The sequence below is a fragment of the Mustelus asterias genome, chromosome 10 (genome assembly GCF_964213995.1).
Source record: "Mustelus asterias chromosome 10, sMusAst1.hap1.1, whole genome shotgun sequence".
NCBI lineage: Eukaryota > Metazoa > Chordata > Chondrichthyes > Carcharhiniformes > Triakidae > Mustelus > Mustelus asterias.
In genome coordinates this window covers 45,395,131-45,417,035 of record NC_135810.1, presented here as the reverse complement: position 1 = coordinate 45,417,035, position 21,905 = coordinate 45,395,131, and the positions used below count along the sequence as shown (strand labels likewise).

The following is a 21,905-nucleotide window of genomic DNA, read 5'->3' as shown; positions in this document are numbered from 1 at the left end:
AAATTTGAGCACTAAACAATGATTTTCAGTTAAATCAAAATCATCCCCTGAACCACTAATTCTTTTCTTCCTTTATTCTACGTTTTCCTCCATATTTTTCTCTCTTTGAAACTCCAGCTCAAGCTTTCACATTTCCATTTCTTTTGCTAATTTGAGATTTTTCATTTCTCTTCCGTTTTCCACCAGTTTGAGCCTTTTCGTTTCCTTTTCCATCTCAAGCAGCTTCATTTAAAACGGAGTCTTTGCTAACTCTGAGATATACCAATTTCAGGTGTCTCCCCTTTTAATTCTAAACAGAGTAGCTACTTTGATGATATCATCCTTACAAAATCCTGCTTTTATTTCTACATTCAATTTACCTAACGCTTTCAGATTAGCCTTAGCCAAGGGTTTCAAATAATCCAGTTACATTTTTTACGTTAGAGCCATTTTTGAGTTCCAACCAGTGTGATATGCTTCACAGCAAATCCTGTTCCTATGTTCCACATGCTCGTTACTTTGAGGATTCGCAGATCCCATTTAAATTCAAGAATCCCACAAGAGCCCCCACTTTGTTATGACCCAAGCTAACGTTAATACTGAACAAATCAGATTCCAGAGTGAAACTTGGCTTCATAGATCCTAACATTTTTTTTGAAAAAAGAAACCATGCAGGAAAGTTACTGAATAAATTCACAGGAGTCTGCTGATGAACTTTTAACACACAAAAACCTTTAAGAAAAATGAACTATATTACACCAGCCAAAAAGGTTGGAAAGGTCTCAATACAAACACAATAAAATGACTCAATTTTCCAATAATTCCTTCACCCCAGCTATATCTTTCTAATACATACAAATTTGAAAAGATAAAAGAACTTACCAAATCTATCTTGTACTCTAATATTCAAGGCAACTATGCGGATGTGCAGATGCCATCGAAACAGATTCCATGGATGTCTTACCAACCTACCCGGACACTTGTCATACCATGAGCCAATTGATCTCACTGAAACTTTTTCTCACAAGGGTTGTCATTCTTCACATTTGAAGAACTTGGATGGGAATGCTCTACAACTGTTGCTCCCACTCTGACAGCTTCAACAATGATCCTCTTCCAGGCGTTCCATCTCACCTTCTGAGATTTTATTCTCTACTCAAGCTACATCTTCCAAGCAGAACTTCAGATCTTTGGCTGTGCCAAACAGAACATCACTGCTTCAAAAGGGGTACCTTTGCGCGAACAGCCACAACATAGAGTCACCAGCCTTCCGCAGCTCTCTCAGACCTTCAGGCTTTTCTTGAGCCCACTTTTCTTCAAGTCTGCTCCTTGTAGTGCTCTCTCTCTAATTCAGAGCCTATTGTTCTGCTCCTTTTTCTCAACTTAACAGCATTTGTTTCTGATCTTTGTCCTTGTCTGCCTCTCCATGTCCTACTCCTGGGGTCAGCTTCCCTCAAATGGTGCACCCCGCCAGGTCACCTGACCTGCAATTTTCTACTCTTTCACTTTCCTTTTCTACTGTGCATGTGTGCAGGGCCAGTTCCCAGTTGCAAAATGCGAAGATAGACGAACTGTGCATATGTAGCCCTTTCCCGACTGGTTCATACACAGAGGTCCCGAGGCCTGCTGAGAATTGTAGCTCCCAAACTCCAATTTAAACGGAACTTTTTTTTTCTTTTTTTATTTCATCACAATTCATTGGTTTTTGGTCACATTAATTGTTGCAGCATTTTTAAACTAATATTAATTACTGCAAGTTCTCCACTCGCATTCGATCATTAGTTATAGAGACATATAAGATAATGAAGGGGCTAGACAGGGTAGAAACATCGAGATTGTTTCCACTTACAATGGAAACAAGAACTAGGGGACATAGCCTCAAAAAACAGGGGAGTCAATTTAGAACAGAGTTGAGGAGGAACTTCTTCTCCCAGAGGGTAGTGAATCTTTGGAATTCTCTGCCCAATGAAGCGGTAGAGGCTACCTCATTAAATGTGTTTAAGTCACAGATAGGTAGGCTTTTAGCCAATAAGGGAATCAAGGGTTATGGGGAGTGGGCGGGTAAGTGGAACTGAACCCACTACCAGATCAGCCATGATCTTATTGAATGGCGGAGCAGGCTTGAGGGGCCAAATGGCCTACTCCTGCTTCTATTTCTCATGTTCTTATTATGTTCCCCTCTATTTTTGGTACAGTTCTGTCTTCTACCATGAAGCTAGACTCAAAATATCAGTTCAATATTTCTACCATTTCCCTGTTGTCCATTATATTTCTTCTGGCTCAGCCTTTTTAGGCCATATTTACATTTACTTGCATTACTATTTCTTTTTACACAGTTGAAAGAGTAATTTCTTCGCCCAGTGTGGTGGGCCTATGGAATTTACTGCCACGGAAAGCAGTTGAAGTCAAAACATTGTCTATTTTCAAGGAAGAGTTGGATACACATCTTGGGGCAAAAGGGATCAAAGGATATGGGGCGAAGGCAGGATCAGGCTATTGAGTTGGATTATCATGCCTTTTAAAAAAAAATTCATTCATGGAACATGGGCATCACTGGCTGGCCAGCATTTATTGTTGATCCCCAATTGCCAGATGGTAGTTGAGAGTCAACCACATTGCTGTGGCTCTAGACTCACATGTAGGCCAGACCAGGTAAGGATGGCAGATTTCTTTCCTTAAAAAGGATATTCGTGAATCAGATGGGTTTTTCCGACAATCGACAATGGTTTCATGGTCATCAGTAGATTCTTAATTCCATACTTTTTTTTATTGAACTCAAATTCCACCAGCTGGCGTGGTGGGATTGAAAACCAGGTGCCCAGAACTTTAGCTGAGTTTCTGGATTTATAGTCTAGCAATAATACCACTAGGCCATCGCCTGTGATCAATGAATGCTGGAGTAGGTTCAGAGGGCCAAATGGCCTACTTCTGTTCCTATTTTCTATGTCTCTATGTTATGGTCACACTCATATCAGCCATGTTCTGACTGAAAGGTGGAGCAGGTTCGAATGGCTGAATGGCCTACTACTTTCTACGTAAGCTTTCACAAACTGTCTCATATAACACTCTTCTCTCTATCAATTGTCTGATCATCCTTATAAAACTCTTAGTCCTCAGGCTTAATACTCTTCTTGACAACATTATAAGCCTCTTTTAACTCAATACAATCTTTACATTTTATTATTAAGCCACTGATGGAATTTCCAGTGATTTGTTTTTAATTTTTCAATGCAATATATATCTGTTGAGAATTTTGTAAGGGGGAAAGGTTCAGTAGAGATGTGCAGGGGAAGTGGGGACCTGGAATGCACTGCCAAGTGAAGTGGTTGAGGCAGACACATTAGCGACATGCAAGACTTATCTAAATAGACGCATGAACAGGCAGGGAATAGAGGGATACGGGCAGTTGATATAGATAGGAGAATGTGATCGGCACAGGCTTGGTGGGCCGAAGGGCCTGTTCCTGTGCTGTACAATTCTTTGTTTACTTTCAATGTCCTTGAGATCATGATCAGCAATGATTTGAATGAATGTCATAACAGGCTTGTAGGCCTGAATGGCCTACTCCTGTCCCCACATCTGAGTTTTGCTTACTTCTTCAAAAAGACAAATTGAAAACAAATTGCCTTTTAAATGCTTGCTCACAGTTTATATCAATCTGGGGTATCCTGATCGTGGCAACAGAATCCACTCACATTCCCTCCCACCCAGTGTCGAGAAGTTTTTGTTCTTACTAAATAGATTCTTCGATAATGTAACACGCATCAGAAAATGAATATTTACTCACCGAGTCATGGAGACCTGGAAATATGCAGCCATTTCCCAACAATCCTAATGAGCGTCCTTCAGAGTTGCTGACAGAATAGAGTAGCTGTGTTTACACAGTGCCCATAATTCCTCCAGGAGTCATTTGAATGGATTGATTTTTCAGGTCTTGTTTAAGGGAGACCATTCTTACAAGTTTGAGCTTTATGGGTGCACAGCAATAAGCAAATATCAGAATGAGCTGTTATATGGGAATACTGTCAAATGCACAGTTGATCAAAATTGTCAGTGACAATTTCAAACTACAAGTAGCTGCATTGTAAAGAGGTTGAAATAACTGTTTTTCTCCCACTAGCTACCTGCATCATTCTATTCAGTTAAGCAACCGTATAAGAGGTTGAAGTGCATTCTTTCTGTCCACCACCTCCCTTCCTGCTCTCCCTTCATCCTTTGGATGTTAGTTGTTCAAATGCAAAAAATTCCAGCTGATGAATGGCTGTACCAAATTGTACACATAACACTGGGCTATAGTCCAGCTTTGTGATAACTGCATGCTAAAAGCACAATGCTTCCGTCAAGCATTAGCCTCAACATTCTATCAGCAGCATTTTATTGTAAGGAGCAACAAGAAAGGTTTTAAAGAAAACAAAACCCACCATGAATAGCTCCCCTTTCTCCATTCTGCCTCAAGAAACCATCGTTTCCTGAATCAAATTCTGCTCCCCAGTATCAATTCAGTCACCCTCTCAGCTGTTCAACATCTGACTGCTCCCACTTCGATGTCCTATTCAACCCAGCTGAGTTCCGAACTCCAAATGTTCTCCATCACAAGGCCCACTTATTTCCACCTATGTAACATCACTCACCTATGCCTAACCTCAGCCTGTGTGATGCTGACATCCTCACCCACCAATAGCTATATGAATACTGTGACTACAAGATCAGTCTGTGAATTCTGCATCAAATACTTGACCCCCTGACCTTCCAAAGCCTGTCCAGCGTCTACCAGGCACAAGACAGGAACATAATGGAATAGTCCCCACTAGCCTGGAGAAGTGTAGCTCCACAACACTTAAGAACCTCATTTTCCAGGACAAACCAAACCACTTGATCAGCACCTCATCCACCAACTTAAACATTCCCCCTCTCAACCACTGATGCACAGTGGCAGCAGGGAGTACCAGCTACAAGGTGCACTGCAGCAATTTACAAGGTTCCTTCGACAGTACCTTCCAACCCACTGTTCTACCAACTAGAAGAACAAGAGCAGAAAGTGCATGGGAACACCACCACCTGCAAGTTCCCCACATACCAATCCAGAAATAGATCACTGTTCCTTCACTATCGCTGGGTCAAAATCCTGGAACTCCCACCCCAAGAGCACTTGTGGGTGAACTTAAACCAAGTGGACTGTAGCAAGAAGGGAATTCATCATCACCCTCTCATGGGCAATAAATGCTGATCTTGTCAGCAACATCCCATAAACAAATAAAATGAAGGACTATGCACCACTACATTTCCCCACTCCCATCCAAATGAACTTCTCTAATTCTGGCCATGCGTCATTCCCCCTTCCTGTTGCCTCACCATTTTGCAGCCACATAGGCCCCATTCTCCCTCTGGAATTCCCTCTTTAAATTCCTGCCCATTGTCCTTTAAGATCCTACTTAAAATTCAACCCTTTGGTCGAAGTTCCTTCACAACTTTCTTCAGCTCAGTGCTTTTTTAAAAAACTGCACCTTTGTGAAGACAGCATGGAAGATGGTGTTATATAAATACAAGTTTCTGTCTAAAATTTAAATGCTCTAAGAAACTTCTGGATAAAAATAAATCTGTTCATTTCTCATTTCCTGTAAATATTTTTAAAAACAGTACTTTCATGTTTTAACCTTTACCATGTTGCTTTGTGCAGTTCAATCAGTACTGAAACCTAGTTTAAATGAATTTCAATTTTTAAAATTAGCAACAGTAATTCCGTCATCAGCAGGAAACTGAAATGGAAGTATTGCTGAATTAATGCAAGGGTGATGACTTATCTGAGAACACTTTAAAATGACAAACTCAGTAATTCCTCCAAGCTGCCTGCCTTTAATATTGACGATGTGGAGATGCCGGCGTTGGACTGGGTTTAATATTGACACCACTGACTAGTGAAATAAAAAGTAAATAAAGGGAGTAATTAATCACAATCTAACTTTTTTTTAAAAAATGACTTGATTGCATGTCTAAAAGTAAACCTTTCCACATCTATGTATTGAAATTCAGTCAATATTGGAAATAACAGCAATTAAGGTGCTTTCTTCAAAACATCCATTATGCATTTTTACGAGGTGTTGGGAAACAAAGCTTGCTTTTGTTGACTCCAATCTGTTTTCTCACCACAAAACAAGTCCCCATGTAAATGGTAGCATTCTGCACTTTGATCAGCTGCCCATTATTTTGGCAGGCCCCAGACACACCACTGCCTGTGCTAAGTTTAGAAACTGTCGTGTTGACATTAGTTTAGTGTACATAAATGGATATGGGCTATCGGAGAAGCTTAGCAAGAATATCAGCACATCATCATCATCGCTCTTCTCCAGTGGGAAGTCAAAAAGATTCCCTGACCTCGCAGCTCATTTCAACATTTAGAATACCGTGACGTACTGTGAACAGAGCTTTCATTTTGACTGTTCAGGAGGTAGGAAATCAACTTGCACCTGAAATGGATGAGAAATATTATTTTTCCTAGTGTGCATTCTTGCAGAGCACTTTTACTCCGATCTGGATTAGTGACAGCCGAAGATAGATAATATGAATTTATATAGCACCTTCCATGTCCTCAGGACTCCCCAAGCTGCTTTACAGCCAATAGAATACTTCTGAAGTTTAGCTGCAAAGTAGGAAACCCATCAGCCAAGATGCACAGAGCAGAGATGCACAAACAGCAACATAGTTACTTATGGCAGGTATGATCTTCTTTAATTGACACTGCACATCCACCCAATTTACATCGACTTAACAAGTCTCAGTTCAACATCTCTTCTGAAAGACTTCCATTTGCACAGCTCTCTCTCAGTACTGCACTAACGAGTCAATGACCAAGTCTCTGATGTTGGACTTGAATCCACAACTTTCTGCCTTGAGAGACAAGAATACAACCACTGAGCCATTGCTACTACTCAGAAAACAATCCCATTTATTTAATTTAAAATCCCACTCTCCAAGTAGTTAATGAAGCTTGGGCTAGTATGGTTTCTTCTGAGGGGTTTAGAGAAACTGAGGTAAACTCAAACATAGGGTATACATCAAATGTAATATGCAAATCCACCACCTTTATAGAAGTCCAATTATTAAACTAAAAGCTTAAATTGGTCACAACTGTTGAAACAGTTCACCAAATATAATCCTTCAAGAAAAAAATGGGAATAAAGAAAGGTCAGACCACAATGAAGATTCAGGTTACACAATCCATTTGCAGTGAATAATTATTAACCACTCGGGAACGGAGTCTGGAAATCTGGCCTTGGGTTTTGTAATGGTGCTGTCCACACAACAGGACAGAGAGAATAAAACCTGCAAATATCCTATGCATCAAACTAAGTGAAGATAATGTTGAAATTCATCAGCCTATTTATCCTAGGTTATTTTAAATTCCACTGCATCGCTTGCTTACTACTGTAAAATACCTCCCACCTCACTTTCACTTGCTACAATGTGTTTTAGCCATAAAACTTGAGAGCTATCTTTTTATTATACAAAAACAACAAACAGCTTGCCTTTAACTTGGCAAAATGTCCCAAGGCGCCTCACAGGAATGTAATCAGACTTATTCTGATACCAAGCCACAAACACCACCTCCTAGTATCTGGTTATAAGGAGCAGTTTAAGTGGAGGACAGAGAGGTGCAAGAGGTTTAGGGAAGGAATTTCTCGAGTTTGGGTTGGTTCGCGAATGTAAACAATCAGTGGTATTTGACTCAATTAACAGATGATTCCAGATGTGGAATAAAATGTCAATTTTATAAAATAAGATATTGATACAGGGAGTCCAAAATATTTGGAAGAAATAGTCCCCTTAATGAATTACATGTGCAATGTCTGAAAATAGCACTGAATGGGGAGGGGGCGGGATACACAGCAGAGCTGGTGACGCTTTTGCTCGCTGAGAGAAACATTAATTCTGCAAATGCACTGCAGTAAATTTATACCCATTACACACCAAGTCAGATAGATTGAAATCAATTGATACTGTCACTCTTTACTCATTAAATCCTGCAATAACCTTACATGTTCATTCAAACGTGCCATAAATCGGATTTCCCTTTAACTTCCTGGTCTCAAAATTGCTAAGTGGCTCCCCCGCCCCCTCCCCTTTTTGTGTGCAGGGATTCAGGCTGGATTTCACACTCCTCTCCCTCCTCCCCACACAGCCCCTCCACTTTGAGCTCTTACCTGCTTTTATTAACAGATCCAGCTGGTTACGTCCCTCATAAAGGGCTGTGGCCATTTTAACCCAGCTCTCCTCCCTCCCCTCTCCCCCAAAACAATAGGAAAGCAGAAAGTCTTATTGTCAAGACTCCAGATTATTGTGCAGTCTTCCTCGGTCAAAGTAAAGGGGGAAAGAATCCGGAAATTAGCTGCACTCCGAAGCTCTGGAACAGGGACTTGGAGGGGGAAGAGGACTGGGCTCCAACCCACCCGTCTGCTCTTGCAAAGGAACATGCAGCCAAAAAAGGGGCACAGATCCCCCTCCTGCCTGCTGCTGGCTGCAACCTCAGGCTTGCATTGGCAAGCCAGTGCCCCTGGCCGTGGGAGCCCATGAACAAGCTGCAGCGGAGCCACCTCCAGCGCCTGCTGCAATGGTCGACGCCAATGTTTTGCTAGACTTCCTGGATAAAGGTCGATCCATGTGCAGAATAGTCGGTGCATCGGCACTTCCTGGAGAGGCGGGGTCTCAGACTTCAATGGGCGAGCGGTGCACTCAGATTTCAAACAAAGCTTTACCTTGGCTTCAGGAGTTGTGCATTCACCCTGTGATCACTGCAGTGAAATAATACTTCTATACAGTGCCCTTCACAGCTCCAGCATCGTCCCTGACTCCACTTATACCCGAAGAGGAGGAAAGAACACACATTTCAGCAGCAGCAAACCAACAGCAAAATGATGTACGTGACTTGAAAAACAGCGGCCTTGCATCTCTTTATATGTCTGGTTATTGCTGGAATCGTTTCAAAGAAAAAAAAATATTTCAGCATAACTTGTATTTTGATCATTAGAATCATGCAAATGTTCTTTTTTTAAAAAGCATCTGCTGAAAAAGCCTCACCCCCTAAATGTTCGAAAATGCCCAAGATTCTTGATCCTGCATTTATATAGCACCTTTCACACGTCCCAAAGTGCCTTCCAGCCAACGAGATACTTTTGAAATGTTATTATGCAGGAAGCACATCAGTAATCTGCGCACAGCCAATCTCACACAAAGCAGTGTGATAGAGACCAGGGCAGTTTATTGTAGATGGCACTGGTCAAGTAGAGATATTTTAAAAGTTCATTTATTCTCACAAGTAGACTTACATTAACACTGCAATTAAGTCACTTTGAAAATCCCCTAGTCGCCACACTCTGGTACACCGAGGGAGAATTTAGCATAGCCAATGCACCCAACAAGCACACCTTTTGGACTGTGGGAGGAAACTGGAGCACCTGAAAGAAACCCACGGGGAGAACATGCAGATTCTGCACAGACAGTGACTCAAGCTGGGAATTGAACCCAAGTCCCTGGCGCTGTCAGGCAGCAGTGCTAACCACTCTACCACCGTGATATTGGTCAAATACCAAGGAGATGTCTCCTTTTCTCTGAACAGTGCCATGGGAACTTTTATGTCCACTTGAAAGGGCAGATGAGGTGTTAAATTAAGGTCTCATCCGAAAGATTGCATCTTCAATACTCGTGCACTCCTTTGGTGGGGTTTTGTGTTCATGTCCCAAAGTAGCATAACATTATTGGAGGTGTCGTCTTTTGGATGCGATGCTAAACTGAAGCCCCCTCTACTCCCAAAGGCAGATGCAAGATATCCTCTAGCCGTATTCAAAGAAGAAAACGCAGGTGAGTTCACTTCAATGTCCTGCTGAACATATATTTCTCAACTAACATCATTAAAACAGATTATCTGGCCGTTATCCCACTGTTGTTTGTTGGATCTTGCTATGTGCAATTTTGGCTATGGTGGTCCTTGCAGTCTAACACTGACTTCACATCATGTCATTGGTTGCAAAGTGGACATCCCAAGGTCATGAAAGACAGTTATACTTTATTTTTTAAATTTCCATCTATCTTTTTCCCATTTTTGCTATTGAAATATTTCATACTTAAACCATTGACTTTTAAAAATAATCCTTTATATTTAAAGTCTAATCTTCCTCACTGTGACTCCTCAAACCTGACCTCCATATCTCAAAGTACCCTCATTTACTCAACTCTTAAAATTTACTCTCTACTCCAAAGATCCAATTTTCCAACCAATCAAATTAACACTAACATTAGCCTCATCATCACAGTGAGGTCAAGTGAGTGAGAATATTTTTCAAACAAGGCCATATCATCCATTCAAATTCTCAACAGGTAGTCTCATTGATAGTCCAAAGTAGTGAGTACTACCAGAGAAACTGTGTAGGTTTATATTGTCTTTCTATTTTAACACTGGAAGACCGCATTGGTGACTTGCACAGAAGGTTGTGTGCCCCCAGTTGGTTTAGAGGTTATGAATCTTTGGAATTCTTTATCCCAGAAGGCTGCAAATATTGGGAGCTCGAGAATATTCAGGACTAATAGATATAGATTGATCTAAAAGAAGTGATTTGGGGATAGTGGAGTTGAGGCAGATGATCAGCTATAGTCTTATTGAATGGTGGACTAGACTCAAGGAGTCATATGGCCTATTCCTGCTTATAATTCTTATGTTATGATCTACTTATGATACTTTCCTCAATTGACAAGTTTAAAAAAACAAACTAACTCGTCTTTTGTCTTATTTGCTGTTTGTAGGAGTTACAATTTTCTGCCATATGTGTCACATTACAACAGTTTAAAGTTTATTTATTAATGTCACAAGTAGGGTTACATTAACACTGCAATGAAGTTATTGTGAAAATCCCATCGTCACCACACTCCGGCACCTGTTCGTGTATACGAATTTAGAGAATTTAGCATAGCCAATGCACCTAACCAGTACATCTTTTCGGACTGTGGGAGGAAACTGGCACACCCAGAGGAAACCCACACAGACACGGGGAGAATGTGCAGACTCCGCACAGACAATGACTTAAGCTGCGAATCGAACCTGCTAACCACTGTGTCACCATGCCACCCAGTGACTACATTTCAAAAAAAAGAAACTGGGATTGAAATGCTTGGGAATGATGGGGACCTACTTTAATGCAAATACCTTTGTTCAGAACCTTTGGGATTATCACCTCCATGCATTGCTACAGGAGAGGATTCAGACCATTAGGGTCAGGAAGAGGATACTCCACATTTTGAAATCAATGAGGGTTAGGAATGTTCTAAACCAGTGATTAAATTAGCACTTAAGTGTAAGATAACAGGAATGTTGTTCTATAAATAACCAACTTGTGCAAAGATTAAACCTACTTCTCAGCTCTGCGTAGCTGAGCAAATTATTGCAAAAATACCAATACCAAAACTTTTCCGTCTACAGATTTACAAGGACACCCTCCTTTCCTAATTACAAGTTTTTAACTACAGAAATTCAAGACTCGAATACCTTTTCTGCTGTGATTCATTCACTGAGAAAAAGGACATTTTATAAAATCTAACAGGGCGGCACGGTAGCATAGTGGTTAGCACTGCTGCTTCACAGCTCCAGGGACCTGGGTTCGATTCCCGGCTTGGGTCACTGTCTGTGCGGAGTTTGCACATTCTCCCCGTGTCTACGTGGGTTTCCTCCGGGTGCTCCGGTTTCCTCCCACAGTCCAAAGACGTGCGGGTTAGGTTGATTAGCCAAGCTAAATTGCCCCTTAGTGTCCCGGGATGCGTAGATTAGAGGGATTAGCGGGTAAATGAGGGTTAGAGGGATTAGCAGGTAAATATTTAGGGATATGGGGATGGGGCCTGGGTGGGATTGTTGTCGGTGCAGACTCGATGGGCCGAATGGCCTCTTTCTGCACTGTAGGGGTTCTATGGTAGATAAACCCTAAAAATTATTGATCAAGTGCTGTTGGAAAATATGTAAGTGCACAGGTACAGCAATTTTGCAATTTTTGAGCGTAAGCTCTTAAGTAGTGAAATCAAATGTTGCTCAATACACTACTTTGAATTAAAGAAGATGGTAGGGTATCTGAATTTTCTCTCGTGATGAGATTCCTGGGTTACTGTACATGAGAATCATAGATTTGTTGGCAGACTGCACACAGTAGTACGGTGGCACAGTGGTTAGCACAGCTGTCTCACAGTGCAAGGGACCTGGGTTCGACTCCTGGCTTGGGTCACTGCGCAGAGTCTGCATGTTCTTCCCTTGTCTGTGTGGGTTTTCTCAGGGTGCTCCAATTTCCGCCCTCAGTGCGAAAGACGTTCTGGTTAGCTGCATTGCCCATGCTAAACTCTCCCTCAGCGTACCTGAACAGGCGCCATAGTGTGGCGACTAGACGATTTTCACAGTAACTTCATTGCAGTGTTAATGTAAGCCTACTTGTGACACTAATAAATAAAAAACTTAAATAAAAAAACCCTCTTATTGAACTGAAACCCAAGTTCAACTAGAAATTTCTGCTAATGCTCACTGAGATCCAACCCACAAAACAAGCCTCCGTGAATCGCCCATTCAACTTGTTGGTACAACTATGGCCTTAGGTTGGCAAATACAAAATTCCAGTGCTGTCAAAACAAAGGCATGGCAAAACCAACAGCATGGAACCATACAGCACATTAGGACATCATTCAGCCATCATATCTGTGCCTGCTCTTGGAAAGATCTATCCAATTCGCTTCCCTGGTCTTGCCTCATAGCCCTGAAATCAGTCAAGATATTGTTTAAAATATTATTCCATTCAAAGGGCAGTTAGCTTAAGGAAATAAAATGTTTGCAATTCTGGCATCTTGTGCATCTCCTATTTCCTTTACCTCATCTTCCATCCTCCATAAATTTCAGATCTTCTGAAACTCTGCTGCTCATATTCAAACTTGTATTCACCCCCTCCCACTGCTCATCCCTGCCTGCTGATTGATAATGGCTCCTTTTTCATCAATAACTTGATTTGAAAGTTCTCATCCTTGTGTTCAAATCTATCCATGGCCTTGCCTCTTCCTAGCTCTGTTACCACATTTAGTCTTGCAACCTCTCAGAACTCTATGTTCCTCCAACTTTGGCCTCTTGCGAGTGTCCCACTTCTTTCGACCTACCAGTACCAGCCATGCTTTAAGTCTACTAGGCCCCAAGCACTGGAATTCTGTCCCTAAACCTCGTTGGCTCTTGACCTTTTTTCTCCTTTAAGGCGCTCATAAAGCATTTAGTCACCGTCTTAATGGCCTGAAACCTCTGGCCAGCAGCTATGCTGTGTTCATTACCATTGCCCATGAGGAGTTCTCGGACTTCATTTCACTGCCCATTTCTTCTAGGATCTTCTGATCCTGGCTGCAGCAGAAACGGGCAGTGCAGCATCTCCCAGGGAAGACCAGCGGATTGCAGTAGAGTTGGAAGGAGAGGAGAGGTTTCCTTTTTACAGCACTAGCTGCCTGATTTACATTTAAAGGTCCAGTTTTTGAATGTGGTGTGGTGAATGGGTGCATGAATGGGCAATTGGCTGAGTAAATGGGTAGGTGGGTGAGGTGGATGAATGGTAATCGAGTCAGCGAGGGGGAGTGGGGTTGTGTTGAGGTGTAGTTGGTTTGGGTCATTTGGGGGAGTAGCTGAGTGGGTAATTGTGGAGTCAGGAGGGGAGAACAGCTTTCCTGTAATGCAATTTATTCAAGATCAGTCAAAGCATTACAGCCCCCCAAGGTTATCAACCCAGAATGTGTTACAGAACAAAGAACAATACAGCATCGGAACAGGCCCTTCGGCCCTCCAAGCCCGCGCCGCTCCCTGGTCCAAACTAGACCATTCTTTTGTATCCCTCCATTCCCACTCTGTTCATGTGGCTATCTAGATAAGTCTTAAACGTTCCCAGTGTGTCTGCCTCAACCACCTTGCCCAGCAGTGCATTCCAGGCCCCCACCACCCTCTGTGTAAAATACGTCCTTCTGATATCCGTGTTAAACCACCCCCCCTCACCTTGAACCTATGACCCCTCGTGAACGTCACCACCGATCTGGGAAAAAGCTTCCCACCGTTCACCCTATCTATGCCCTTCATAATTTTATACACCTCTACTAGGTCACCCCTCATCCTCCGTCTTTCCAGTGAGAACAACCCCAGTTTACCCAATCTCTCCTCATAACTAAGCCCTTCCATGCCAGGCAACATCCTGGTAAACCTCCTCTGCACTCTCTCTAAAGCCTCCACGTCCTTCTGGTAGTGTGGCGACCAGAACTGGGCGCAGTATTCCAAATGCGGCCGAACCAACGTTCTATATAACTGCAACATCAGACCCCAACTTTTATACTCTATGCCCCGTCCTATAAAGGCAAGCATGCCATATGCCTTCTTCACTACCTTCTCCACCTGTGATGTCACCTTCAAGGATCTGTGGACTTGCACACCCAGGTCCCTCTGCGTATTTACACCCTTTATGGTTCTGCCATTTATCGTATAGCTCCCCCTACGTTAGTTCTACCAAAATGCATCACTTTGCATTTATCTGGATTGAACTCCATCTGTCATTTCTTTGCTCAAATTTCCAACCTATCTATATCCTTCTGTAGCCTCTGACAATGTTCCTCACTATCTGCAAGTCCAGCTGTTTTCGTGTCGTCCGCAAACTTACTGATCCCCCCAGTTACACCTTCTTCCAGATCGTTTATATAAATCACAAACAGCAGAGGTCCCAATACAGAGCCCTGTGGAACACCACTAGTCACAGGCATCCAGCCGGAAAAAGACCCTTCCACTACCACCCTGTCGTCTGTGACCAAGCCAGTTCTCCACCCATCTAGCCACCTCCCCCTTTATCCCATGAGATCCAACCTTTTGCACCAACCTACCATGAAGGACTTTGTCAAACGCTTTACTAAAGTCCATATAGACGACATCCACGGCCCTTCCCTTGTCAACCATTCTAGTCACTTCTTCAAAAAACTCCACCATGTTAGTGAGGCATGACCTCCCTCTCACAAAACCATGCTGACTATCGTTAATGAGTTTATTCCTTTCTAAATGCGCATACATCCAAATCTCCCAGATTTAGTGATATATATCAAATGAACAACAAATTATCTGTTCCTTATTACTCACAAATATGCATTTGAAAAAAGTATACGTGAGCCTTCACTGTGCACCTCAGGTTACCCTATTCTCAGTGCTGTTTTACTGCACAGCTGCAGGCTCCTAAAGATTCAACACGTAGATCCTGTTACCTGCAACAAAAGATCTTGAATCAGTCTAACAGCTGCAATAGTCTGGAGTTGCCTTGATCCATGATGTGAAAATAGTTTACTGATGCACTCATTTGAGAGGCATTGTAGTGCAGCAGCTATAAATCCTACCGATTACCAAGATGGTTAATTAGGTGAAAATGCTTAGGGGTAGAGCGCAGCAAAATAAAAATCTGAATATTTATCAGCCAAAACTCTTCACCGATCACCGATACACCATGGTCTCTCATTGCAGTACCAGCAGAATTACATCATACAAATCCCCAATAAAGTAGAACAGAAAGAAAGAGAAATGGGATGAATTATTCAGTGTCAAAAAGCACCAAGGCCATTCCCAGAGCTCAACATTTTGGAGGCAACAAGTTTGGAGTCCAGGAAGGTCCCCTACTCCACGAGGCAGACAGGCAATTAAGCTAATTTAAAAAACCTTGTTAAATGTGAATTTAAGAGATTGACTGGGATTTTCCAGTTGGCCTCCCGTTTCCTGACTCACTGGGGAGCAGATCAACTGGCTGAGGATAGGCCCCCAGCAGCAGGCCTGGGGATCCAGCACTCCAGCCAAGTCTACTGGCCTACCTTGGTGCTAATATAGCCAAAGACCATCCTGTAGGTGAATTTTCACCACCCCACTCTCACCACCCTCCCCACAGTGACGGTCTGGCGGATATTTGTGTTTTGGAATTTAAATTTTTAAGAAGCGACTGAAAGGGCACATTCTTGTTGAGGCTCCCTCGCTGTTCCCAGCTTGTAAGGCAACGGGTGCTCCTCTGAAGCTGAAAAGCCTGTAATTGGTCCTTTACCTTTGACAACCTGCCCATCACTCTTAATTAGACAGGGAACCATGCCAATTTAAGGCTCACCCACTTGAAAATCGCAACTTTAATTAGTTTTCCCCTGGAGACAGGTTTTGACCCAAAAACAAACACAGCTTAGGTTTCCCACCTCTGTGGCAAAAATTCAGCCCAGTGTTTGAACAAGGTACTTACAGCACAATATGTGGAAAACTGCAGTTTGGCCGCTACATAGGGGCAGTGAAGCTGAACTCTCAGGCAGCTAGCAAAGAAAATGCTCACAGTCTGTGATGGCACTGCTCATACCACAGGCTCTGGTGGCACTGCTAATTATTGCTTTATCTGGTAACATTTGATATTGCTGTCTTTAACACCTTTCTTTTCATTCCTGGGAACTGGCCAGCCAATGATGTACTTTTTGAAATGTACTGAGTAATATTGGAAGCAGCCAATCCTCTCAAAAACAAGATTCTATAAACTACGACTCCTGTCGAGTCTTATAAAAAAAATCTTCATGACTATAGAAAGAAAGCCAATGGACAAAATTTCATGGTTAAATACTTCTCTGTAACAAACTAACTAAAAATCAACACTATTCAACGGATGAAGGATATTTCACACAAAAAAGGTAAATTTGGCTTTAAATAGTCAGTACAAAGATATGCCTCTTTCCAACTCAGCCAGTGTTTTGAAGGATTTCTCACATCCCATCCAACCATTTCAGACTTTGTGGCATTAATCAGCAATGATATTCCATTCGAAGTCCCCAGACACAGTACCACCACCAAGGTGCACACCTAATGTACCCTCTCTCATCAGGTCATGTCAGTCCTGATGGCACAGAATTCCCAGAGACTCCCTTCCCTGATCCTTTTAAATAGTCTTTAAAGCTCTGGCAATACGTCAATAACAGCAATGGGTACCACCCAATCCACTTTCCCCGATTCTTCCTGTCCTTTCCAACTATCTAACACAAGGTAACACAGCTGTTGCTCTATTCTCAGGAGACCTACATCAATGCCAGAATCTGTTCAAAGACCACCAAAGAGAAAACTGCTTCATCCAGACAGCCTTGGTTGTTTTCTATTTGCATGAATTCCCAGTCTTTTTAATGCCCTCAAAAATTCTAACCCCAGTGCAATTAGCTTTCTATTTACCCTTTGCTTCTTAGCATTTCATTCACATGGCATCCCCAGGTCAGATGAGATTAGAACCTAACGTTATTATGATGTGACTAGGGCGGTTGATGGAGGAGAACCGGTGGATGCGGTGTTTTTGGATTTCCAAAAGGCGTTTGATAAGGTGCCCCATAAAAGGCTGCTGAAGAAGATTAGGGCACACGGAGTTGGGGGTAGTGTGTTAAAGTGGATTGGGGACTGGCTATCCGACAGGAAGCAAAGAGTCGGAATAAATGGGTGTTTTTCCGGTTGGAGGAAGGCAACTAGTGGCGTGCCGCAGGGATCGGTACTCGGGCCGCAACTGTTTACCATTTATATAGATGATCTGGAGGAGGGGACGGAGTGTAGGGTAACGAAGTTTGCAGACGACACAAAGATAAGTGGAAAAGTGAATCGTGTGGAGGACGGAGAAGATCTGCAGAGAGATTTGGACAGGCTGAGTGAGTGGGCGAGGATATGGCAAATGGAGTATAACGTTGAGAAATGCGAGGTTATACACTTTGGAGGAAATAATAACAAATGGGATTACTATCTCAATGGAAACAAATTAAAACATGCTACCGTGCAAAGGGACCTGGGGGTCCTTGTGCATGAGACGCAAAAGCCCAGTCTGCAGGTACAACAGGTGATCAAGAAGGCAAATGGGATGTTGGCCTATATTGCGAAGGGGATAGAATATAAAAGCAGGGATGTCTTGATGCACCTGTACAGGGCATTGGTGAGGCCGCAGCTGGAATACTGTGTGCAGTATTGGTCCCCTTATATGAGGAAGGATATATTGGCATTGGAGGGAGTGCAGAGAAGGTTCACCAGGTTGATACCGGAGATGAGGGGTTTGGATTATGAGGAGAGGCTGAGGAGATTGGGTTTGTACTCGTTGGAGTTTAGAAGGATGAGGGGGGATCTTATGGAGACTTATAAGATAATGCGGGGGCTGGATAGGGTGGAGGCGGAGAGATTCTTTCCACTTAGTAAGGAAGTTAAAACTAGAGGACACAGCCTCAAAATAAAGGGGGGTCGGTTTAAGACAGAGTTGAGGAGGAACTTCTTCTCCCAGAGGGTGGTGAATCTCTGGAATTCTCTGCCCACTGAGGTGGTGGAGGCTACCTCGCTGAATATGTTTAAAGCGCGGATGGATGGATTCCTGATCGGTAAGGGAATTAAGGGTTATGGGGATCAGGCGGGTAAGTGGTACTGATCCACGTCAGATCAGCCATGATCTTATTGAATGGCGGGGCAGGCTCGAGGGGCTAGATGGCCTACTCCTGCTCCTATTTCTTATGTTCTTATGTTCTTATAATCAGGAAACCAATTTAACCCTTTTTCAATATGCTCGCCAGCACATTTTGTTCTTTAAGAGACAAGCGCACAAGCAGTCTCAGCACATGGGTTGTCACAGCAATGAGATTTGATTTTTCTTTTATTAATTCACAGGATCTGAGCACTGCTGGCTTGGCCAGCAATTTTATTGCCCATCCCCAATTACCCTTGACAAGGTGGTGGTGAGCTGCCTTCTTGAACCATTGCAGTTCATGAGGCCTTGGTATACCCACGGTGCTGTCAGGCAGGGAGTTCCAGGATTTTGATCCACCAATAATCAAGGTATGGTGGTATAATTCCAAATCAGGATGGGTGTGGGGCTTGGACTGGAGTTTGTGCCGTTCCCTTGCATCTGCTGCCTTCCAGGTGGTAGAGGCTGAGAATTTGGAAGATGCTCTTGAAGGAGCCTTGGTGAGTTGCTACAGTGCATCTTGCAGATGGTCATTGTTTAGCATGCATGTGACACAAACATTACTTGTCACTTGCAATTTGTTTTAGTGCTGTTGCTTGCAGGGTTAATATTAGTCAGGACAAGAAGCAACCTCTCCTACTCTTCTCATATTCTGCCATGGGATCTTTTAAATCTAGTTAAGAAGAGTCCTCGGTGTAACATCTCATCTGAAAGGCTCCCTCAGCACTACACTGAATTGTTAGCTGTGTTGATGCTATCACAATCTCCATAAAGATCAATAACTTTTCAAAAGAAATTTAACTTCCAGCTAATCAGGGGTGTAGTGCTGCCAGAGCAGCACATCACTGGATGGCAAGCTCTGCTGATGACGATCCATTCTGCTACTCCGGATCTGGTTGTGATAGTGGCTGGGGTGATGTCGTAGGTTGGCTATGTCGGAGCGGCATGGGAGATGGTGCTGGAGGGTCTGGAAGTGGAGAAGCGAGTCTGGAAGGACAGCCAGGACCTGGGCTGCACCAGCTGCTGCTATTCAATCATCTGGAGGTCAACCTGTGGCAGCCGCCTCCTGAGCTGTGTGGCCTGAGCCAGCTACAGGCCCTACCTGGGACATCTTCCCGCCTGGCCTCTCCCTTCTGAGTTCCATCAGAATCCATTAACATTTGAATCCAATATTGCTCCTCTTTGGAATAAACGTTGGCCTTGCCAGTGATGTCCATATTGTATGAAAGAATAAATAACTCTAAGAAAGCACTGAGGCCACATTGAGAGGACTAGATTTTAGTTGCCATATTATAGAAAAGTTTATTAAATATTGGGCAGGATTCCCCAGCCGTACTCGCCTGAAAACCGGCAATTCCACTAACCTGATCAAGGCAGTCACCCAACAGCCCTGAAGGTGGGTGTCAGCTCAATATACACAGCCTTTCATCACCATTCTATAGAGATAGAGAATGTCCTTATATAATTACACATATTTAATCATCCTTATATCCTATGACAGCAAAAACAGTGACCCGTCCTCTTAATGTGGCCCGTAGTGCTTTCTTAGCATTTAATAACCTTTAATCATTTTATATATAGAACATAGAACATTACAGCGCAGAACAGGCCCTTCGGCCCACGATGTTGCACCGACCAGTTAAAAAAAAAAACTGTGACCCTCCAACCTAAACCAATTTCTTTTCGTCCATGAACCTATCTACGGATCTCTTAAACGCCCCCAAACTAGGCGCATTTACTACTGATGCTGGCAGGGCATTCCAATCCCTCACCACCCTCTGGGTAAAGAACCTACCCCTGACATCGGTTCTATAACTACCCCCCCTCAATTTAAAGCCATGCCCCCTCGTGCTGGATTTCTCCATCAGAGGAAAAAGGCTATCACTATCCACCCTATCTAAACCTCTAATCATCTTATATGTTTCAATAAGATCCCCTCTTAGCCGCCGCCTTTCCAGCGAAAACAATCCCAAATCCCTCAGCCTCTCCTCATAGGATCTCCCCTCCATACCAGGCAACATCCTGGTAAACCTCCTCTGCACCCTCTCCAAAGCCTCCACATCCTTCCTGTAATGTGGGGACCAGAACTGCACACAGTACTCCAAGTGCGGCCGCACCAGAGTTGTGTACAGTTGCAACATAACGCTACGACTCCTAAATTCAATCCCCCTACCAATAAACGCCAAGACACCATATGCCTTCTTAACAACCTTATCTACTTGATTCCCAACTTTCAGGGATCTATGCACACATACACCTAGATCCCTCTGCTCCTCCACACTATTCAAAGTCCTCCCGTTAGCCCTATACTCAACACATCTGTTATTCCTACCAAAGTGAATTACCTCACACTTCTCCGCATTAAACTCCATCCGCCACCTCTCGGCCCAACTTTGCAACCTGTCTAAGTCTTCCTGCAAACTACGACACCCTTCCTCACTGTCTACCACACCACCGACTTTGGTGTCATCAGCAAATTTGCTAATCCACCCAACTATACCCTCATCCAGATCATTAATAAATATTACAAACAGCAGTGGCCCCAAAACAGATCCCTGAGGTACACCACTTGTAACCGCACTCCATGATGAATATTTACTATCAACCACCACCCTCTGTTTCCTATCCGCTAGCCAATTCCTGATCCAATTTCCTAGATCACCCCCAATCCCATACATCTGCATTTTCTGCAGAAGCCTACCATGGTGAACCTTATCAAACGCCTTACTAAAATCCATATATACCACGTCCACTGCCTTGCCCCCATCCACCTCCTTGGTCACTTTCTCAAAAAACTCAATAAGGTTAGTAAGGCACGACCTACCTGCCACAAAACCATGCTGACTATCACCTATCAATTCATTACTCTCCAAATAACTATAAATCCTATCCCTTATAATTTTTTCCAACATCTTGCCGACAACAGAAGTGAGACTCACCGGTCTATAATTCCCGGGGAAGTCTCTGTTCCCCTTCTTAAACAATGGGACAACATTCGCTAACCTCCAATCTTCTGGTACTATACCAGAGGCCAACGACGACCTGAAGATCAGAGCCAGAGGCTCTGCAATCACTTCTCTTGCCTCCCAGAGAATCCTTGGATAAATCCCATCCGGACCAGGGGATTTATCTATTTTCAGACCCTCCAGAATATCCTGCACATCCTCCTTATCAACTGTAATACTGTCTATTCTACTCCCTTGCAACCCAGTGTCCTCCTCAGCTATATTCATGTCCCCTTGCGTGAACACCGAAGAGAAATATTGGTTCAATGCTTCACCAATCTCCTCCGGTTCCACACATAACTTCCCTCTGCCATCTATAACTGGCCCTAAACTTGCCCTAACCAACCCTCTGTTCTTGACATACCTATAGAACGCCTTAGGATTCTCTTTAACCCTATCCGCCAAAGTCTTCTCATGTCCCCTTTTA

At 43.2% G+C, this 21,905-nt stretch overlaps 1 protein-coding gene across 10 annotated transcripts in view; it reads right to left on the bottom strand.

The window, feature by feature from the left end:
* Positions 1–21,905, bottom strand: part of LOC144499570 (ETS-related transcription factor Elf-1-like) — a 176,610-nt gene that overhangs the window by 55,059 nt on the left and 99,646 nt on the right. Inside the window, exon 1 of one of the 10 annotated variants that reach the window (XM_078221685.1) lies at positions 19,838–19,909. The exons of 6 other annotated variants lie outside the window; for them this stretch is intronic. Coding sequence is in view for 1 of the 4 variants with exons in the window: in XM_078221684.1 (XP_078077810.1) it covers positions 8,178–8,232 (55 nt within the window). In the remaining 3 variants the exon portion in view is untranslated. Of the gene's footprint in view, positions 1–3,766; positions 3,793–8,012; positions 8,081–8,177; positions 9,934–19,837; positions 19,910–21,905 lie in introns of those variants that run through there. 3 more of the 10 variants (XM_078221684.1, XM_078221686.1, XM_078221687.1) reach the window with 3 other exon arrangements.